At 42.8% G+C, this 22545-nt stretch overlaps 1 protein-coding gene across 9 annotated transcripts in view; it reads left to right on the top strand.

Annotated features, from left to right (window-relative positions):
* prx (periaxin) overlaps window positions 1–22545 on the top strand; it is a 37819-nt gene that overhangs the window by 11922 nt on the left and 3352 nt on the right. For 2 of the 9 annotated variants that reach the window (XM_085795727.1, XM_085795731.1), the window contains exons 2-9: window positions 67–122; window positions 2515–2622; window positions 4762–4887; window positions 5354–5513; window positions 5844–6037; window positions 6301–6542; window positions 8082–19831; window positions 20033–22234. In XM_085795727.1, the coding sequence (XP_085651853.1) occupies window positions 4858–4887; window positions 5354–5513; window positions 5844–6037; window positions 6301–6542; window positions 8082–19831; window positions 20033–22234 (14578 nt within the window). In that variant the 5' untranslated portion in view covers window positions 67–122; window positions 2515–2622; window positions 4762–4857. Of the gene's footprint in view, window positions 1–66; window positions 123–2514; window positions 2623–4761; window positions 4888–5353; window positions 5514–5843; window positions 6038–6300; window positions 6543–8081; window positions 22235–22545 lie in introns of all 9 variants that reach the window. The other 7 variants (XM_085795735.1, XM_085795728.1, XM_085795730.1 and 4 more) reach the window with 7 other exon arrangements.

Genomic DNA, 22545 nt, shown 5'->3' with positions numbered 1-22545 from the left:
CCAGATGTTCATGTGCAGTGAGAAGTAACACTGTGACAATCAAAAATGTTGTTTTTTATGTTTTAGACTCTGACAGAGACCAAGAGGACAGCCATGTCTGCAGTCAGACCAGAGATCCGGCCGTAAGTAAAGCAGACCACAACCACTACAATAACTAAGACATCAGAGTAAGCAAAACTACATCAGTATTCAATAGGATGGAGATGGAGCACGTTTTATTTCTGTGCTGTCAATCGCTTCTAAAAGCACCATTTGTCCCACAGCACTTTCAGTGGAGTGATTCTTTTATGTAATCACAGAAACGAGTGTTGACACATATTTGTTTTGCAGCACAGTAATTTACAGTACTTTGCTGAAGACATTATAGTGCTCTAATCTAATGTGTTGAAGTAAAGTGCATTGTTTCCCTTCATGAAGAGAGTTGTGTGACATTTTTGCCGGTGCACCTCCACCTCATAAACAAGTAGCTAAATCATGTTGGCTGCTGAATGTTTGTGTGAGCAGATGTAACAAGTAAGATTATTACAACCTGTATGTTTTTTATTAATTTTCTCATAGTGACAGATGTGATCACACCGTAAGAGGGATTAAAATGAGGACGATATGTATTTACAAAATTGGGTAACTTTCTATTTTAAATTTAGCTCACAGTTTGCACTGGAAACGTGTGATGTCTTGTCAGAGGTCACAACAGTCTGAAAACAGGTGAAGTGTTGGAACAGGATGTTTTTACAAGATGGTTACAAGATGGTGTGAGTTTCTGAAGCGAGTAGAGGAAGGAGAAATGGGAGGCCGGATCATGACATGTTTCCTCCAGAAAGAAGTTAAGAGGTGAAGAGCTTGAAGCCACCTCATTATGATTGAGTCCAACTAAAATAATTCCAGTTGAAAAACATTGTTGCATTAGACACAAAGACAGACAATAAAAAGCAAAAACAAGAAAACATGGAGTGTTAATGATGTATTTAGTCTCCTCAGACATAAAAGCCACATTTTGATTTTCCCCTGTCTCAGTGCTCTGAAGTTCAGTCTAGATTTGTGATTAGGGATGTAAACAATTAATTGACTATCGATTAATTGTCGATAAGAATTTAATCGATTAAATTAAATTAAATTAATTGCAATTAATCGATCCTTTTCAAGCTTTACTGTTAAATGAAAACAAGCAAAGCTGACATAATGTAGCGGATCCTCTGTGTAAACGTGTGCAGCGCACTGCAGCACACAAGGGAGAGAGGGAGAGGAGGTGAAAAGAGACAACACTGTTACCTATTGTAGCTATAGCATACGGGACTCAGGCTGTACCATCGCTAACACACAGAGACCAGTGTGTAACGAGTCAAAAAGCCGCCGACACGGAGCTGCCTGAGGAGTTTTAATGCAGCCTGAACACAGCTCAAACCGACCCGGTGCCTCAGCATGGCGACCAAGCTTTGATAAACACACCGGACCCACGCTGGTTTACAGTATCCTCCCGTATATCAGCCGGTCGCTACCGGAGCTTAATTAGCCTAAAACTTTTTTTTTTTAAAGCGCTCGTCGCGGTGACGCGGAGAAGTTTCCTCTGCTGCAGCTGAACAGCTGACATGTGGTCAAGACGTAGCTACAGACCTGTCACAGTCACAGGTGTCTCTCATCTCATCTCATTATGATAGGACTTCAACCTCAGAGCTCTCTGTCTTCAGACTGTCCTGACCTGTCCCTGAACATCACACACAACATGGAGCTGCCTGTGTGATTGGTTACTGAGTTTTATTAATGTTTACATCAGGCTGAGTTCAACAAATCAGTTTATGCTACTGTGATTTAAGTAGCCTAGTTAAATACAGTAATCATAGTGTAGTGGCAGGAAAGACCATTTAATCTGTATTGTGTTGGTCAAGAACAAGTTCAACTTAATCATGGAAAAATGTTTAGGGTGTTTTTACTGTTCCTAAATATAAAAATGGGTCACATTGGACCCTCAACATTATTTAAAGGTTAAATAACGTGTTACTTAAACAAATACTAGTGTAAAGTCCTATAAGGAATGTTGAGCTTAAATTTTCCTCTTAAATTTAGGTTCTCAGGAAAATCGCCGCTTATCAGTTAATCGATCATCGATCGATAAGGTCTATCAACTATCGATTAATGAATTACTCGATAATTTGCATCCCTATTTGTGATAAACACATCCTCAAGTTAAGAGTATGGTGGTAGCAACACATGATCAGCATAGGCTACAGAGTGGCAGAGTATAACAAACCCACAGCTTGAAAGCTGAGCCTCACATGCGCACTGTATATCCACCAGTTTTCTTCTATCAAGCAGCTTCACTGGAGCTGGAGGGTTGAAAGCCGAGGATGTCAGTAGTTGTTAAATGAAACTGAGAAAATTCACATCACGAACCTCATGTTCTTTAGATTTTCCCACAGGAGTCTCCCACAGGCTGCAGTGCAGAGCTGCTCTGGAGGGGCAATAATCTGCTACATGAGCCATTTCAAAGTGATTTAACACTTCTTTCTCTGTGGGCAGGTAAAAGACAAGAGGCGGTCGCCCCCCTCCAACAGATCCCCCACTGCCCCACAACGCAATCCTCACCACAGCGCCTCCACAGACGAACAGGAGAGCCCTGAGAGAGTGGTGAGCCACATACTCACATTGCAATACATATGCAAAGCTGCATGGATACTATACTGCAGGTGCGCCCCATGGCTCACCTGTAGAGCCTGTACTGTACCATCAGTTAAATAAATTAAACTGTAAAGTGTCTTTGAGCATCCGTAAAAGCTCTTATTATTATTATTATTATTATTATTATTATTATTATTATTATTATTATTATTATTATCAAGGCTTGGCCCTCACAGGGCTCCAGTCTGCTCCATGCCCCTCTGACCCGCCTTTAGCCTCACAAGTGGTGTGTTTATATGTATGCATGTACATACAAAAATAAAATATGTATATATAGTATGGTCACGTTAGTCCATTAAATCCAACAATGTGTAGGATTTAGTGGCATCTATGTGCAGAATGTTTCTTTTAAGCTAAGAGCAGGCTGCTCCACTGTTGTGATCTTGGCAGCGACTGACTCTGCCATTCAGCTAATACAGAGCAAAGATGCAGGTCTTAGGGAGCAGAGACTTCATTGCATGTGACAAACAAACACTCGCTTGTCATTTAAAGGAGCACATCCTCAGTTATGCTGCTTTTTTTTATATATTGATACCAAATTTTAACTGTGGAGGGCGGGTGCTCTACCAACTGAGCTAAACACCCCCCTTTCACTTTTAGAGATATTTACTTTGTAGCCTGAGAATGATCCAAATCTCTGAAAAGTAGATAAAATTGTTGGGATGGAAAGGACAGGATCTGAGACATACAGCAATAAATCATCAGCATAAAGTGATAACTTAAATTCTGTGCCCAATCGTGAAATCCCAGTAAAAATGGAAGAGCACCTTAAAAAGATTGAGAAGGGCTCTACAGTGCAACCAATAGATGTCGTCAGTGCAGGAGGAAAGCGATGTTTCCATTTCACCAACGGTGCCCTTCAGAGCGCACACATCAGACTGGATGTTTGTAATGCTGTCAGATAACTCCGACTTCACTGCACGTAGCTCAGTCTTGATGTTTGACAAATTCTCAGTCAAGGCCGCTTGAAGCTCGGTTTTGAAAATAGCCGCCATCTCGACGCAGAGTGACGAGAGCAGCTCGGCCTTAAAGTTGGGGCGACGAGTGCCTCCTGCGGCTCCGTTCGAGCAGGAGGGGGAGCCACTACGAGGCGGGGATGCGGCGGGCGGAGTAGGCCGCAGTGGTTGTATAGGTGGTTTAGCTTTTGGGGGCATTTTGATCTGTAAGAGGTCGGCGTTGAATTGAGATTATGGTGGTGGGGAAAACACACCGAAAAAAGACGGAAAAAGATACAAGTGTGCCTTAAATAGAATTTGTGAAGGTTGTTGCAGGAGCTCAGAAAGGCGCGACCTACTCCATCAGTCGCTTCACCGGAAGCTTTGATATAATTTTGAATGGATGAGCTGTATGAAGATTCGCTGTTGTCTGTTAGCTCAGAGTACTACGAGTCACAGCCTCACAGATCAGCTAGCTTGGTTGTAGACTCTGATTCACTTTATCTGAACTCTGTGTACCTTCAACACTGACCTCCATCTCGTAGTGACATATTTATGAGCTATGTTGTTACTCAGATATATTTAGAGATGAAAACGCAACTTTGTGATCGACCTCCTGAACCTGCAGCCACCAGGCCCATTCAAACTGGTTTACAATAGTCCAGGCCTGATCTGCTGAGGTCATTGGCCCTCACATAAACAACCTTTCATTTGCCCCAGCTCAGCACACATGCCAATCATGGCCTTTTCATGCTGCAGCAGCAGGTGACCGCCAGCTGCTGGTCGACAACAATAAACATTTTTGTGGCTAATCCAAAACTGGCCTCAGGTGTTGGGGACTCTGTAAACACTGACCCATATTTGTGGACTAAAAAGTAGCACGTTAGCAACTTTAAGAGTTTCAGAAAACAAAACAATGCTGCTGCTTGTTCAGACACAGTGACACCTCCTGGCCTCAAGCAGGAACGACAGTTAACAGACAGTTAAAGAAAAACATTAAAATGAAGCATCTTTATGACAGCTAATAATACAAATACAATACAAATTCCCTAGATAAATATACACCATCAGACACTGTATAAAAGTAAGTGAACAGCAATGTATATAACTACAGTGCAGACATCTCACTTTCTGTCATCTGTATTGTCTCCAGGTGCAGAAGGAGAAGCTTCATGCAGAGCTGAAACAGGTGCTGAGTCAGAAGAGAAGTCACTTAAGAGAGTCAACCTGCCAACTGGCCCAACCAGAGATGGACTCAGATGCCACAGAAGAACAGACAGTAAGCTGGAATCTGATGAAACACAGTTAATGTGATTTTTGGCTTCTCAGGCTAAAATTAATTATCTTTGTTTGTGTCTGTGGTTATTGAATTTGTTTATTCCCCATAAAGTATTAATGGAATGGGGTACAGATGAAGATGCACACTTGAACACAAAGTCATTCCAGCGAATTATTCACCTTTTCCAGCATGAGTTGCCTATGAGATATTTCTAGTTGGATGAAGTCCCAGAATGGAGTGACCTTTCCTCAATGACAGTTTAATGGATCAAATGGATTCAGAAGTGAAGTGTGAAATGACAAATAACTGTACAGTAAATTCAGCACTCACTGAAGCAAGTGAAACAAGATTTAAAACAGAGCCCAAGCCTTTGTGTATTTAAAACTATGCAAATCTCGTTGATATTATGCCTGCTGTTGTCCTATCTCATCTCTGTGATATTAAAAGTTGGCTGTCTGTGTTTTAGAGTGGGGAGGAAGCCACAAAGACAGTGGAAATCGTGGTGGAGACAGAGGCAGAGGCTGGAGCCAGCGGCTACAGTGTTACTGGTGGAGGAGAGCGAGGGATCTTTGTTAAGGACGTCCTCAAAGACTCTCCAGCTGCCAAACATCTCAGTCTACAGCAAGGTACCTTCAATCACATCTGATTCAACTTAGGAACATGCTCCTTACAACGTAAATTTAAATAATATAATCCAAATTCCTTTAGCCTCCATAGTGTAGCTCTGAGCAGCCTGCTGCTCTGCTCCGCCGTTCTAAAAATAGCTTACACCGACAAATAAAGGTAACAAACCTACTGCTATGATTTTAGCGATTATGGCAATGGGCCAATTTGCCCAAATGTTGAACTATCCCTTTAATAATACATACATACATGTATGTATCGCAGTATAGAAAATAATTTATTTGTAGGTTTCTACAGTGGACTCACTTGTTCATGATGTTTTCTGTGTGAAGGTGACCAGCTGCTCAGTGCCAAGGTCTACTTTGACAATGTGAGGTATGAAGATGCTCTGAAGATCCTTCAGTGTGCAGAGCCTTATAAGGTCAGCTTCCAACTGAAAAGGACCATCCCTGGAGCAGAGGTCTGCGTGCGGCCTCGAGTGTCCAGTGTCGAGGTCAAAGGTCCAAAAGCCAAGATGGCCAAAATGGTAATTCATTAAAAAGTGTATTCATATGTGGTATGTAATCTCTAACTTAAATTGTTTGTGTAGTTGTAGATTAGTTAGTTTTTAGTTATTTTGTTATTGTAGAAGTATAATTAGGCTTTGGTAATTTATTCATATCCAACAACCTTGATAGGGGTTTTGTTACAGCTTTTAAATTAAATTGCAACTCAAACTACATGTCAGCTGTGTACTCTATAAATAACATTTAGTTCTTAACCATTAATATGTGTCTGTGTGTATATCAGAGTGTAAAGGGTACCAAACCGTTCAAGGCCAAGAAGAAAAGAGGTGGTCGTTTTGGTCTGAAGAGGCTGAAAGAGAAGCGCAGAGAGGAGCTGGTGATAGAAGGAACACCACCCAGACTGGATATGAGTGATGTGGATGTGGAGTTTTCTCTCCCCAAATTCAAACAAAAGAGGGGTGCAAAGGCTGAAGTAGAAAGAGCTGGAGGAACAGCAGCTGTGGGAAAGGCAAAGAGGAAGATCAGGTTGGCCTTATTTGTGTTATGTTTATGTAGTATTAACAGGGGTGCAAACTTGTCACCTTTCGGCGAAATTCGCCGTTTTGGATCCCAAATGGGTCATTGTGTGATTCGTGTAACCCAGGGCTGTAGGCTACAGTGCGACATCTAAACATGCCTGTGCTAAGAAATAGCGTAGCATGGCTGCTATGGGTAAACAAGAAGAAGAAGCAGAGCAGTGTATCAGCTGGTCACTTGTGGAAACGTTTGTGAGCATGGGGAGTGAAAGAGTCGGAGCTAGAAGATGCGCCAGCAGCGTTGTATAGGTGCTGTATGGGACCGTGTGTGTGATGATCGCGATCGCGACCAATTAGCGATTAGCGCGTTTAGCATTTATTAGCGCTGCAGCACGACCTGAGCAGCAGCAGCAGGAGGAGGAGGAGGAGGAGGTTGACTGACTGTGGCAGGACACCTCTGCCTCTGTTTCACTTTATGTTGCTGGTAAATAATGTGGTTGTAAAAGTAGTAGGCTAAAGTTAAATTATTTAGTATGCACTAATTAAAGGGGCAGAGCTTTAAGAGACATTTTAGCATTTATATTTTATAAGATATAATTTTTTGTAAGAACCACAATTTATAAATATAGGTTATATATTTCAGTAAATATCTAAAGGGCCTTTCACACCGAACGCGGCAGGCGGCGGAAGGCGGCAGCAAACCCATTCATTGTGTACGTGCTACCGCGGCGCACCGGCGAACGGCTCTGCGCCGAGCTGAGCGGCACGCGAGGTGGGCGCATTCCGCGGCGGCGCGCTGCGCCCGAATTAAAAAATGTTTAATCTGGGCGCAGCGCGCTGTGACGACATCTCGGCGCGTCCAATAGGAGAGGATGTAGTGGAGTCTGAAAAAAAATCAGCCGCTTGCAGAGAGAAAACAAACGACCAGACGTTCAGTTAAAGTGACGGGATGCAGGAAGTGAGTTGTCATCCTCCTGAGGATCAGACCAACTCTCTCTAACAGGCTGGTAAACTGCTCCCTGCTCAGCCTGATGCTAAAGTTCACCTGGAAGTGGTCGTTTTGTAGCTCCTGGCGAACATATCTTTGCATATACCCCCCCCAAATCCTGTCTTATTTGTTCGGTTGCTCAGCAACTCGCGCCATATGTGTACGCGCTGCCGCCCTGCTCTGCGCCTGTCTGCGCTGTACCTCGCGGTGGGCGCAGCGCATACCGCGTTCGGTGTGAAAGGCCCTTAATTGTTCTCAGCATTTGTTAGATAACTTACCCCTAGTAAATATGTAACGCCTGTTACATAAAAATGAGTTGTTTAAAGTGTAAACCTGAGCAAATCTGGACCCTAGTCTCAGGCTAAAATTGACTGTAAATTCACCTTTAAAGTTGGTTTTTAAAAAAAATTCCCGGGGGAACATGCCCCCGGACCCACCTAGGGGGTCAGTATCTTGTCACCTTTTTTACCCCTGATGAGTTTGCACCCCTGATTAAACTAAATGTAACTTTTTTTTCTTGGCTATTTTACAATCCTTTCTTTTCCATACACTGTTTCCCAGGTTTCCTCATATGAAAGCAAGGGGAGGAAAAGTGGAATCAGCAGAACTTGAGGGACAAGTGAATATTTCTCCATCTGAGATGCCTGGAGCCAAAGTAAGAACAAAAGAAAAAGGACACAAGTTTGGAATCGCCTTTCCTAAGACCAAACAAGTAAAGTCAGGCTCAGCTTTAGAGACTGGATCTGTGGAGCTGAAGCCTCCAGATGTGAACATCCAGCCACCATCAGTGGAGTTCAGTTTATCAGGTGATAACTCACCTGATGTGGAGTTTGCACTCCCCTCAGGAAAAGCTGAGGCATCTTTGCCCTCGGTGAGGGGAAAGGCAGAAATAAAAGCTCCTAAAACAAACATCAAAGGAGGGGCTGATGTGGCTGTTGGAAAACCTGATAACAAAGGAGTCAAAGGAGATGCAAAGCTCAGAATGCCAAAGTTGAAACTACCAAAAGTTAGACTCTCACGTCATTCAGATGAAATAGATGGCGACATCAAAATAAAAACTGATGCCCTGAAAATGCCTCATGCTGACATCACACCTCCAAAAGTAGAAATGAAAGGAGATGGGGCGATTAGTCCCCCTGAAGCAAATATAACAAAACTAAAGATGGAGGGTGATCTGTCAGGAAAAGGTTCATCTCTTCAAATGCCTTCTTTTGATATTTCTTTACCACAAATGAAGGGAAAGTCTGACATATCAATGAAGGAGCATGAAGGAGTTAGGAAGACAGCAATCAAAATGCCTGCGATTGACATCTCAGTACCTGATGTAGAGTTGGAAATGGACACTGGACGACGAATTCCTGATGAGGTGGAGGGCAGTTTTAAAGGGCCCAAAATCTCTATGCCAAAGGTTGATATCTCATTGCCAAAGATCGGATCACCTGAGGATATTGAATGCCCAGAAGGTGGAAATGTGGATATGGAGTATTATGTCGGTGGTGATGGGAAGTTCAAAATGCCTGATTTTGATATATCATTACCAAAAATGATGTCAACAGCAAATCAGTCAGAAGCAAATATAAAAGGACATGAGATGGAAGGAGGCTTCAGGTTGCCAAATGTAGACTTGACCCTTCCCAAAAGCAAAGCAGAAACAATTGACATCGAAGGGGGAGTAGGAAAATTCAAGTCACCATCTTTTGACATCTCCCTCCCAAAGATGAAAACAGGTGAGATGAAAGTAGATGTTGAAGGCCCGGAAGTAAAAGGAGGTAAAATTGATGTGACCACACCTGACATTTCTCTGCCCAGAGGCAAAATGGAGGGAGACATTGAAGTAGAAGGACATCATGGGAAAAGAGGGAAAATCAAAATGTCTACCTTTGATGCTTCTTTACCAAAGCTTAAACAACCAGAAGGTCACATAGACATAGAGGGGCCGTCCATTGATATATCTCTGCCTAAAGTAAAGATAGAAGATGACACTGAAATGAAGGGTCCATCTTTAAAAGGAGGGAAGTTTAAAATACCCTCACCTGATGTTAAACTTCCCAAGATGGGGACATCTGGTGCTGAGGTCAACTTGCAAGGAGGGAAAACTGGAGCGCCATCAGTAGATATTTCTTTACCAGAAAGTAAATTAAAGGGTGAGGTGGATATAGATGGAAAAGGACACAAGTTTAAAATGCCTTCATTTAATGTAGGTCTTCCAAAAATCAAGTCACCTGAGGGAGAGGTTGTTTTGGAGGGACCTAAATTCAAAAGTGGAGAGTTCAATATACATGATGCTGATGTTTCAATTCCTCAAGGAAACATAGAGGGAGATTTCAACATTGATGGCAGAGAAGTAAAAGGAGGCAAAGTCTGTATGCCCTCTGTAGATATTTCTTTCCCAAAAATGAAACTACCTGAAGAAGATGTCAATTTAGAATGCCCTGATCTTCCCCATGTTGACTTTTCACTTCCAAAGGAAAACTTAGAGGACAACTTGGAGCTTGAGGGCAGTTGTGGAAGCATGTCCAAGGTCAAGATGCCTTCTTTTGACATCTCACTCCCAAAGATGAAAACCAAGGAGGGAGAGGCTGATGTTGAAGGACCTGAAATCAAAGGAGGAAAGCTCAAGATGCCTTCTTTTGATGTGTCGCTACCAAAGATGAAATCCCAAGGAGGAGGCGCTGTCATAGAAAGTCCTGAGTTTAAACCTCCAACAGCAGATTTGTACCTAAAGGGAAGTGGAATGAAAGGAGGTGAAATTAACATGCCTACAATCGATATCTCTCTTCCAAAAGAAAAAGCAGAGGGTAAGGTAGATATTGGAGGACGTTCAGGAAAAGGAGGCAAGTTTAAGATGCCTACATTTGATGTATCCCTACAAAAGACGAAGATGCCTGAGGGAAATATTGGCCTTGAGGGACCCTCGGTTGACATCTCCATTCCAAAAGGAAAAATAGAGAGTGACACTGAAACTACAAGCAAAGGAGGACATTTTCATATTCCCTCAATTGATGTTTCTCTGCCTACAATAAAATCAAAGCAAGGTGACACAAATATTGAGGGACCAGAAATCAAAGATGTTCATTTTCAAGGTCCCAAAGTCAAAGGTGGAAAGTGTGAAATGCCCAAACTTGACATCTCACTTCCTATGGGTAAAGCACAGGGAGATATCGATATTGGCATTCACTCTGGAAAAGATGGGAAAAATGACATGCCATCCTGTGGTATTGGACTTCCACAAGAAAAAATCACAGGTGACATAAATGTTGAAGGTCCTGAAGTGAAGGGGGGGAAGATAAAAATGCCAAAATTTGACATTTCATTACCAAAGGTAAATTTTCCTGAGGGTGATGTTAAATTGAAAGGGCCTGACATCAAGGGCAGGAAGATTGAGATGCCAGACATTGATATTTCTCTCCCCAAAGAAAAAGCAGAAGGAGAAATTGAAATTGGAGGACATGCTGGTAAAGGAGGCAAGTTCCACATGCCCTCCATTGACATCTCTCTTCCTAAAATGAAAGTGAAGGGACCAGAGATAAATGTTGAAGGCAGTGAAGTTAAAGGTGGAAAGCTAAACATGCCATCACTCGATCTCTCTCTGCCCAAAACAAAATCCCCTGATGTAGATGTCAGCCTTGAAGGTCCTGATGTTAAAGGAGGGAAAGTCATTATCCCAACTGTTGACATTAAAGGAAAAACTGAGGGTGATATAAATATTGAAGGGCCTGGTGTGAAAGGGGGGAAATTCAAAATGCCAAAATTTGGTATTTCTTTACCAAAAGTGAGTCTCCCAAAAGTTGACACCAATGTAGAAGGGCCAGACATAAAAGGAAAAATGGAAATGCCAACTGTTGATATTTCACTTCCAAAAGGAAAATCAGATGTGGATGTGTCACTCCCAAAAATTAAGTGTCCAGAAGTAGATATCAGCCTTGAGGGTCCTGATGTTAACCTGCCAACTGTTGACATTTTACCCCCCAAAGGAGAAGTTGAGGGTAGGTTTAGTGTTGAAAGCCCTGATGTTAAAGGGGGTACGTTCACAATGCCGAAATTTGATGTGTCTTTACCAAAAGTGAGTCTCCCAGAAGGTGATACCAAAATGAAAGGGCCACACATTAAAGGAGGGAGGATTGAGATGCCAGACATTGATATTTCTCTCCCCAAAGGAAAACTTGATGGAGAAACTGACATTGGAGGACATGCTAGAAAAGGAGGCAAGTTTCACATGCCCTCTATTGACATCTCTCTTCCTAAAATGAAAGCTAGGGGACCAGAGCTTAACACAGGAGATACTGAACTTGAGGGAGGAAAAATCAACATGCCTGACATTGACCTCTCACTCCACAAAGGAAAGGCCGATGCTGACCTCAGTATTGAGGGTCCTGAGGTAAAAGGAGGCAAATTGAAAATGCCCAAATTTAATGTTTCACTTCCAGAGATGAACCTGCCAGAGGGGGATGTCAAACTAGAAGGACCTGATGTTAAGGGAAGAATGGAAATGCCAACCATTGATATTTCACTCCCTAAAGGGAACATAAAGGATATTGACATTGAGGGACATGGTGATAAAGAAGGAAAGTTTCACATGCCCAAATTTGACATCTCTCTTCCTAAAATAAAAACAAAGGAAGCTGATGCTGATATTGAAGGACCCGAATTTAAAGGTGAAATATCACTTCCAGAAGGAAAACTTAAGGGTGACCTAGATGTTGAAGGCCCTGACATAAAAAGTGGGTTGCCAGAGGGTGACATCAAAGTAAAAGGTGCACACATCAAAGGACCTGATGTGAAAGGGGGTAAATTCAAAATGCCAAAATTTGATATTTCTTTACCAAAAGTGAGTCTCCCAAAAGTTGACACCAATGTGAAAGGACCAGACATGAAAGGAAAAATGGAAATGCCAACTGTTGATATTTCACTTCCAAAAGGAAAGTCAGATGTGGATGTGTCACTCCCAAAATTTAAGTCTCCAGAGGTGGATATCACCCTTGAGGGTCCAGATGTTAACCTGCCAACTGTTGACATTTCACTCCCCAAAGGAAAACTTGAGGGTGAGTTTAGTGTTGAAGGCCCTGATGTGAGGGGAAGTAAGTTTAAAATGCCAAAATTTGACGTGTCTTTACCAAAAGTGAGTCTCCCAGAAAGTGATACCAAAATAGGAGGCCCACAAATGAAGGGAGGGAAGATTGAGATGCCAGACATTGACATTTCTCTCCCAAAAGGAAAAGCAGCAGGTGAAAGTGACATTGAAGGACATGCTGGGAAAGGGGGTAAGTTTCACATGCCCTCTATTGATATCTCTCTTCCTAAAATGAAAGCTAGGGGACCAGAGATTAATATAAAAGGTCCTGAACTTGAGGGAGGAAAAATCAACATGCCAAACATTGACCTTTCAGTCCCCAAAGGACAGACTGATGCTGACCTCAGTATTGAGGGTCCTGAAATAAAGGGAGGTAAATTTGACTCACTTCCAGAGATGAACCTGTCAAAGGGCAATATTCAAGTGGAGGGACCAGAGATGAAAGGTGGAATGATACCAGCAATGCCAGAAGTTGACATGTCAGTTCCAGTGGGAAGAGTGGAGGGAGATATCAATATTGAAAGACCATCTGGAAAGGGAAAGTTTGAAATGCCAAAAGTTGACTTTCATGGTAAAAAGAGTAGTGGGCTCCACATGCCAACTATTGACATAAATCTCCCAAAATTTGATTTAGACCTCAGCCTGTCTTCTGGTCTGAAAGAAAAAAAACCCAAAGTGGACACCAGTGGTCCAGACATTTCAGGAGATTTGGAGATGTCTGGTCTCAAAGGAGATATTAAACCAGCCAAGTTGAAAGTTAAAAGTACGGACATTGAGACAGGTGGTGTGGAAGGTGCAGGTGCATCTCTCAAACTTCCCTCTGTCAAACTACCAACAGTTGACATCACAGCTCCAAAGGTGGATTTGGACTTTGGCCTCACAAAACCAAAAGGAGACGATGTGGAGGTGGAGCTTCTGAAAGCAGAGGGAGGGAGACCTTCTTCAGGTGGCAGCTTTGATCCACCTGATGTATCCATTAAAGTCCCCAGTTTTACTTTTCCCAGGTTTGGTGGAAAGTCGAAGGGTGGTGATTTGGAGATATCAGGACAAATCCCCAAGGGAGATATTTCCCACAGCCAACCAAATGTAAAAGGAGATATAAGGCCACCATCAGTAGAGTTTGATGGAAATGGAAAGGTTAAGATAAAAAAGCCTAAAATCAAGTTTCCCTTATTTGGAATATCCAAAAAAGATGCAGATACATCAGTGTCTTGTCCTGATGTGGGTGTTAAAGTGGCAAAGGGAAAAATTGACATTCCACAGCAGGAACTTAATGTTGAAAGCCCAGATTATGATAAATCAAAATACAAAGTGAAATTCCCCAAGTTTAAAATATCATCACCAAAAGGCCAACTCCCGGAAGGAGAGATTGATGCCAAATTGGAGGCAGATGTGGAAGGGAAAGGTGGCTTACATGCACCCAATGTCACGATGAAACTACCCAAATTCTCCATGCCAGGATTTGGTTCCAAAGAAAAGATTTTATCAAGGCCAAAGGGTGACCATGAAGCTAAGGCTAAAGTCAAAATGCCATCTGTTGAGTTGTCACTACCAACAGCCAAAACACCAGAGACTGAAGTTCTTCTCCCCAAAGCAGAAGTTGATGTCTCAGAGGCTGATATCAAAGGTTATGAAGGAAACCTAAAAATTCCCAAAGTGCCAACAATTGATGTTTCCATTCCCAAAATAGACTTAGATGTATCCCTGCCAAAAGGAAAGTCCACAAAGATTGAAGGACCGGAGGCAGACATTAAAGGAGGTGAAGGGAAATTCAAAATGCCTCACATAAAAATGCCAACAATAGATATGTCTCTTCCAAAAGTAAAATCTGGAGATTTTGATGCACCAAACCTTGAAATGGATGGTGCTGGAGATTCCAAATTCAAGATGCCTGGTATCAAAATGCCAAACTTTGACATATCTCTGCCCAAAGTAAAGACTGGTGAGGTAGAAGGACCAGATGTTGAAATTAAGGGATCCAGAGGAAAGATTGAAGGTCCAGAGGTGGAGGTCAAAGGAGAAGGTGGAAAATTCAACATGCCACATCCTACAATGCCCTCTGTTGATATTTCACTTCCAAAGGGAAAGATTGAAGTCCCAGAAGTTGAAATGAAGGGAGGTACTGGAGGGAAGTTCAAAATGCCTCATATGAAAATGCCAGACTTTGATATTTCACTGCCTAAAGGAAAGATTGAAGGTCCAGAAGTCGAGATGGAGGGAGGTAAGGGAGGAAAGTTCAAAATGCCTCACATAGAAATGCCAGATTTTGATATCTCCCTGCCCAAAGGAAAGGTTGAAGGTCCAGAGGTGGAGGTTAAAGGAGAAGGTGGAAAATTCAAAATGCCACACTTCAGCATGCCCTCTGTTGATATCTCGCTTCCAAAAGGTAAAGTCAAAGGTCCAGAAATTGAAATGGAGGGAGGTACAGGAGGAAAGACTAAAATGCCTCACATGAAAATGCCAAATTTTGATATTTCACTTCCCAAAGGAAAGATTGAAGGTCCAGAAGTTGAGATGGAGGGAGGTACGGGAGGAAAGTTCAAAATGCCTCACGTGAAAATGCCAGATTTGGATATTTCACTGCCCAAAGGAAAGATTGAAGGTCCAGAGGTGGAGGTCAAAGGAGAAGGTGGAAAATTCAAAATGCCACACCTCAGCATGCCCTCTGTTGATATCTCACTTCCAAAAGGAAAGATTGAAGGTCCAGAAGTTGAGATGGAGGGAGGAAAGGGAGGAAAGTTCAAAATGCCTCACATGAAAATGCCAGATATGCATATTTCACTGCCCAAAGGAAAGATTGAAGGACCAGAGGTGGAGGTCAAAGGAGAAGGTGGAAAATTCAAAATGCCACACCTTAGCATGCCCTCTGTTGATATCTCACTTCCAAAAGGAAAGATTGAAGGTCCAGAAGTTGAGATGGAGGGAGGTACGGGAGGAAAGTTCAAAATGCCTCACATGAAAATGCCAGATTTGGATATCTCACTTCCAAAAGGAAAGATTGAAGGTCCAGAAGTTGAGATGGAGGGAGGTGCGGGAGGAAAGTTCAAAATGCCTCAAATGAAAATGCCAGACTTTAATATTTCACTGCCCAAAGGAAAGATTGAAGGTCCTGAAGTCGAGATGGAGGGAGGTAAGGGGGGAAAGTTCAAAATGCCTCACATGAAAATGCCAGATTTGGATATTTCATTGCCCAAAGGAAAGATTGAAGGACCAGAGGTGGAGGTCAAAGGAGAAGGTGGAAAATTCAAAATGCCACACCTTAGCATGCCCTCTGTCGATATCTCACTTCCAAAAGGAAAGATTGAAGGTCCAGAAGTTGAGATGGAGGGAGGTAAGGGAGGAAAGTTCAAAATGCCTCACATGAAAATGCCAGATTTGGATATTTCACTGCCCAAAGGAAAGATTGAAGGACCAGAGGTGGGGGTCAAAGGAGAAGGTGGAAAATTCAAAATGCCGCACCTTAGTATGCCCTCTGTTGATATCTCACTTCCAAAAGGAAAAATTGAAGGTCCAGAAGTTGAGATGGAGGGAGGTACGGGAGGAAAGTTCAAAATGCCTCACATGAAAATGCCAGATTTGGATATTTCACTGCCCAAAGGAAAGATTGAAGGTCCAGAAGTTGAGCTGGAGGGAGGTGCGGGAGGAAAGTTCAAAATGCCTCAAATGAAAATGCCAGACTTTAATATTTCACTGCCCAAAGGAAAGATTGAAGGTCCTGAAGTCGAGATGGAGGGAGGTAAGGGAGGAAAGTTCAAAATGCCCCACATGAAAATGCCAGATTTGGATATTTCATTGCCCAAAGGAAAGATTGAAGGACCAGAGGTGGAGGTCAAAGGAGAAGGTGGAAAATTCAAAATGCCACACCTTAGCATGCCCTCTGTTGATATCTCACTTCCAAAAGGAAAGATTGAAGGTCCAGAAGTTGAGATGGAGGGAGGTAAGGGAGGAAAGTTCAAAATGCCTCACATGAAAATGCCAGACTTTAATATTTCACTGCCCAAAGGAAAGATTGAATCTCCTGAAGTCGAGATGGAGGGAGGTGCGGGAGGAAAGTTCAAAATGCCTCACATGAAAATGCCAGAGATGGATATTTCACTGCCCAAAGGAAAGATTGAAGGACCAGAGGTGGAGGTCAAAGGAGAAGGTGGAAAATTCAAAATGCCACACCTTAGCATGCCCTCTGTTGATATCTCACTTCCAAAAGGAAAGATTGAAGGTCCAGAAGTTGAGATGGCGGGAGGTAAGGGAGGAAAGTTCAAAATGCCTCACATGAAAATGCCAGATTTGGATATTTCACTGCCCAAAGGAAAGATTGAAGGACCAGAGGTGGAGGTCAAAGGAGAAGGTGGAAAATCCAAAATGCCACACCTTAGCATGCCCTCTGTTGATATCTCACTTCCAAAAGGAAAGATTGAAGGTCCAGAAGTTGAGATGGAGGGAGGTACGGGAGGAAAGTTCAAAATGCCTCACATGAAAATGCCAGACTTTAATATTTCACTGCCCAAAGGAAAGATTGAAGGTCCTGAAGTCGAGATGGAGGGAGGTAAGGGAGGAAAGTTCAAAATGCCTCACATGAAAATGCCAGAGATGGATATTTCACTGCCCAAAGGAAAGATTGAAGGACCAGAGGTGGAGGTCAAAGGAGATGGTGGAAAGTTCAAAATGCCACACCTTAGCATGCCCTCTGTTGATATCTCACTTCCAAAAGGAAAGATTGAAGGTCCAGAAGTTGAGATGGAGGGAGGTAAGGGAGGAAAGTTCAAAATGCCTCACATGAAAATGCCAGACTTTAATATTTCACTGCCCAAAGGAAAGATTGAAGGTCCTGAAGTCGAGATGGAGGGAGGTAAGGGAGGAAAGTTCAAAATGCCTCACATGAAAATGCCAGAGATGGATATTTCACTGCCCAAAGGAAAGATTGAAGGACCAGAGGGGGAGGTCAAAGGAGAAGGTGGAAAATTCAAAATGCCACACTTTAGCATGCCCTCTGTTGATATCTCACTTCCAAAAGGAAAGATTGAAGGTCCTGAAGTCGAGATGGAGGGAGGTAAGGGAGGAAAGTTCAAAATGCCTCACATGAAAATGCCAGATTTGGATATTTCACTGCCCAAAGGAAAGATTGAAGGACCAGAGGTGGAGGTCAAAGGAGAAGGTGGAAAATTCAAAATGCCGCACCTCAGCATGCCCTCTGTTGATATCTCACTTCCAAAAGGAAAGATTGAAGGTCCAGAAGTTGAGATGGAGGGAGGTACGGGAGGAAAGTTCAAAATGCCTCACATGAAAATGCCAGACTTTAATATTTCACTGCCCAAAGGAAAGATTGAAGGTCCTGAAGTCAAGATGGAGGGAGGTAAGGGAGGAAAGTTCAAAATGCCTCACATGAAAATGCCAGAGATGGATATTTCACTACCCAAAGGAAAGATTGAAGGACCAGAGGTGGAGGTCAAAGGAGAAGGTGGAAAATTCAAAATGCCACAGATTAGCATGCCCTCTGTTGATATCTCACTTCCAAAAGGAAAGATTGAACGTCCAGAAGTCGAGATGGAGGGAGGTAAGGGAGGAAAGTTCAAAATGCCTCACATGAAAATGCCAGATTTGGATATTTCACTGCCCAAAGGAAAGATTGAAGGACCAGAGGTGGAGGTCAAAGGAGAAGGTGGAAAATTCAAAATGCCACACCTTAGCATGCCCTCTGTTGATATCTCACTTCCAAAAGGAAAGATTGAAGGTCCAGAAGTTGAGATGGAGGGAGGTACGGGAGGAAAGTTCAAAATGCCTCACATGAAAATGCCAGACTTTAATATTTCACTGCCCAAAGGAAAGATTGAAGGTCCTGAAGTCGAGATGGAGGGAGGTAAAGGAGGAAAGTTCAAAATGCCTCACATGAAAATGCCAGAGATGGATATTTCACTGCCCAAAGGAAAGATTGAAGGACCAGAGGTGGAGGTCAAAGGAGAAGGTGGAAAATTCAAAATGCCACACCTCAGCATGCCCTCTGTTGATATCTCACTTCCAAAAGGAAAGATTGAAGGTCCAGAAGTTGAGATGGAGGGAGGTACGGGAGGAAAGTTCAAAATGCCTCACATGAAAATGCCAGACTTCGATATTTCACTGCCCAAAGGAAAGATTGAAGGTCCTGAAGTTGAGATGGATGGAGGTAAGGGAGGAAAGTTCAAAATGCCTCACATGAAAATGCCAGAGATGGATATTTCACTGCCCAAAGGAAAGATTGAAGGACCAGAGGTGGAGGTCAAAGGAGAAGGTGGAAAATTCAAAATGCCACACCTTAGCATGCCCTCTGTTGATATTTCACTGCCCAAAGGAAAGATTGAAGGTCCTGAAGTCGAGATGGAGGGAGGTAAGGGAGGAAAGTTCAAAATGCCTCACATGAAAATGCCAGATTTGGATATTTCACTGCCCAAAGGAAAGATTGAAGGACCAGAGGTGGAGGTCAAAGGAGAAGGTGGAAAATTCAAAATGCCACACCTTAGCATGCCCTCTGTTGATATCTCACTGCCCAAAGGAAAGATTGAAGGTCCTGAAGTCGAGATGGAGGGAGGTAAGGGAGGAAAGTTCAAAATGCCTCACATGAAAATGCCAGAGATGGATATTTCACTGCCCAAAGGAAAGAGTGAAGGACCAGAGGTGGAGGTCAAAGGAGAAGGTGGAAAATTCAAAATGCCACACCTTAGCATGCCCTCTGTTGATATCTCACTTCCAAAAGGAAAGATTGAAGGTCCTGAAGTCGAGATGGAGGGAGGTAAGGGAGGAAAGTTCAAAATGCCTCACATGAAAATGCCAGATTTGGATATTTCACTGCCCAAAGGAAAGATTGAAGGACCAGAGGTGGAGGTCAAAGGAGAAGGTGGAAAATTCAAAATGCCACACCTTAGCATGCCTTCTGTTGATATCTCACTTCCAAAAGGAAAGATTGAAGGTCCAGAAGTTGAGATGGAGGGAGGTACGGGAGGAAAGTTCAAAATGCCTCACATGAAAATGCCAGACTTTAATATTTCACTGCCCAAAGGAAAGATTGAAGGTCCTGAAGTCGAGATGGAGGGAGGTAAGGGAGGAAAGTTCAAAATGCCTCACATGAAAATGCCAGAGATGGCTATTTCACTACCCAAAGGAAAGATTGAAGGACCAGAGGTGGAGGTCAAAGGAGAAGGTGGAAAATTCAAAATGCCACACCTTAGCATGCCCTCTGTTGATATCTCACTTCCAAAAGGAAAGATTGAAGGTCCTGAAGTCGAGATGGAGGGATGTAAGGGAGGAAAGTTCAAAATGCCTCACATGAAAATGCCAGATTTGGATATTTCACTGCCCAAAGGAAAGATTGAAGGACCAGAGGTGGAGGTCAAAGGAGAAGGTGGAAAATTCAAAATGCCACACCTCAACATGCCTTCTGTTGATATCTCACTGCCTAAAGGAAAGATTGAAGGTCCAGAAGTTGAAATGGAGGGAGGTACTGGAGGAAAGTTCAAAATGCCTCACATGAAAATGCCAGATTTGGACATTTCATTACCCAAAGGACATATTGAAGGTCCAGAGGTGGAAGTCAAAGGAGACGGTGGAAAATTCAAAATGCCACACATCAGCATGCCCTCTGTTGATATCTCACTTCCAAAAGGAAAGATTGAAGGTCCAGAAGTCGAAATGGAACGAGGTACTGGAGGGAAGTTCAAAATGCCTCACATGAAAATGCCAGATTTTGATATTTCACTGCCCAAAGGAAAGATTGAAGGTCCAGATGCTGAGGTCAAAGGAGACAGTGGAAAATTACCACACTTTAGCATGTCCTCGATTGATATGTCACTGCCTAAAGGAAATGTTAAAGTTCCAGAAGTTGAGATAAAGGGAGATTTAGATGGAAAATTCAAAATGCCAGGTGTTAATATCTCTCTCCCAAAAGGCAAAATTAAAGGTCCAGAAGTTGAAATGGAGGGAGATGGAGGAGGGAAATTACAAATGCCTCATTTGAAAATGCCAGATGTTGGCATCACTCTCCCCAAAGGAAAAATTGGAGGAGTAGAATTGGATATTGAGGGAGAGGGAGCCAAATCTAAAATGTCACAGATGCCGGTGCCCTCAGTAGACATTTCACTGCCAAAAGGAAAGACTGATGGTCCCAAATTTGAAAATAAGGGTAAAGGGGGCGGAGTCAATATGTCTAAGCAAGACACAGAGGCCCATGCAGAAGCACATTTGCATGATGAGGGAGAACACAAAGGTCTGAAACTTAAGATGCCAACAATTGATATTAAAGGTCCAAAAGGAGACTTGGAACTTGATATAGGACTGCATAGAGGAGAGGGCAAGAAGGACAGGAAGAAAGTTGAACTACCTGACTTAGATCTCACAACAGGAGTCAGCAGCAAAGTAAAGGGACCTAAAGTCAAAGGTACAAAATTCAAGATTGGAATGCCAAAAAAGAAAGCTGGCCAACACGGAACAGCAGAGGCAAAAACTTGCAAAAACTGTGGCAATTTGGAGTTAGATGGACAAGTCAAACATGTATGCTTGGTTAAAGAGGGATGTGAATATGAAGTTGAAGTTGAAACTCACCATGCTCATAAAGAGGAAAAAGGTCATACTCATGTCCTAGTACCAGAGGTCACATTACCCGGTGTTAGTCTAAACACCAAACAAGATTCAGCAAACCTAGAACCATTGGGAGAGGGTAACCTCTCATCACCAGAAATCAAAGTTCCCAGGATCCCAGACATAGAGTTTGATATTGGTACATCTCAAGATGAAGATGATAACAAAAGAGAAAAAGGCAAGAAAATCAAAATCCCAAAGTTTGGTGTCCCATTACCTGCAATGTCCTCTCCCGAGGGAAGAATCTCTGGGGCAGAAATTCAGTATGAGGGTCCTAAAATGCCCAAAGTGAAGAAAGCAGTGTTCGTCTTGGTAGATCCCCCACAAATAGATAAACCTTCTCCGTGTGCAGCGTTTCAAGAAGAGGAGCCAACTGCCGAGACTGAGGCAGGAGACGTCAAAGTGAAATTGCCCAAAATAACAATTAAGCCAAACTATGGGAAATCTAAAGATAAATCAGCTGCTGTGAGCACAGAGGGAGGGGGGGAGGCTGGAGACAAGTCAAAGGGAGGAAAGATGAAAATGCCCAAAGTGTCATTTTCTCCTGGCAAGTCAGGGTCCTTTGATGTAACCCTCAAGGGTGAAGATTCAAGTCTCAATGGTGAAAAAAATGCAAGTCCTCACAAGGGCTCCAAGGACGATAAAGGGACATTCAGTGGCAAAATCAAACTTCCAAAGGTGGAGTTGACAAGCCCATATGGCAAGATGGTAACTGGGGAGGAAGACACAGAACTGAGTGTGAAAGGAAAAGGTTCATCGGCAGCAGAAGTCGGGGGAGATGCTATAGGTTTTGAAGCAAAATCAAGCAAGATGTTCACAAGTTTCAGTGAGGAGACTTCCAAGGATGTGGTGTCATCTCATGCCAGAACAGATATGCTGGACAGGGACAGCTCAGAGTCACCTGATGTTTCAACAATGGAGTTCAGGTCAACAAAGGTCCAGGCTTGGAGTGAGGTGGACAGCAAAAGTAAAGTTTCTGAAGAAAGAGAGTCCTCCCACTGGTTCAAGGTCCCGAAGTTCACTCTGAAGCCTCACTCGACAGGTAAGGATAACAACAGAACAGAACAGCATATTTGAAAAAGAATTAGACATGGAAATTGATAGTATCCAGCATTTTATGAGGCAATAGATGAATAAATGTGAATATTGAGAATTGTGTCTTTTTTTTTATTCATTGTGTTATGTCCTCTGAGCCTTCAGTAAAAAAATTTGTCAAATCCCCACAAAAATAACCAGGGTTTTCTTAGCTTTAGGCTCAGATACAGTTTTTTTTTTAATCATTTATGCACACATTACGAGACAGTTAGACAAGTACAGAACAGCATCGGACAAGGGGCAACAGAACAAACAAAC

Source organism: Trachurus japonicus, chromosome 13, assembly GCF_045865225.1.
Source record: "Trachurus japonicus isolate A0001 chromosome 13, Traja_1.0".
NCBI lineage: Eukaryota > Metazoa > Chordata > Actinopteri > Carangiformes > Carangidae > Trachurus > Trachurus japonicus.
The sequence above is the reverse complement of the archived record's forward strand: the minus strand, read 5'-3'. Positions and strand labels throughout refer to the sequence as shown.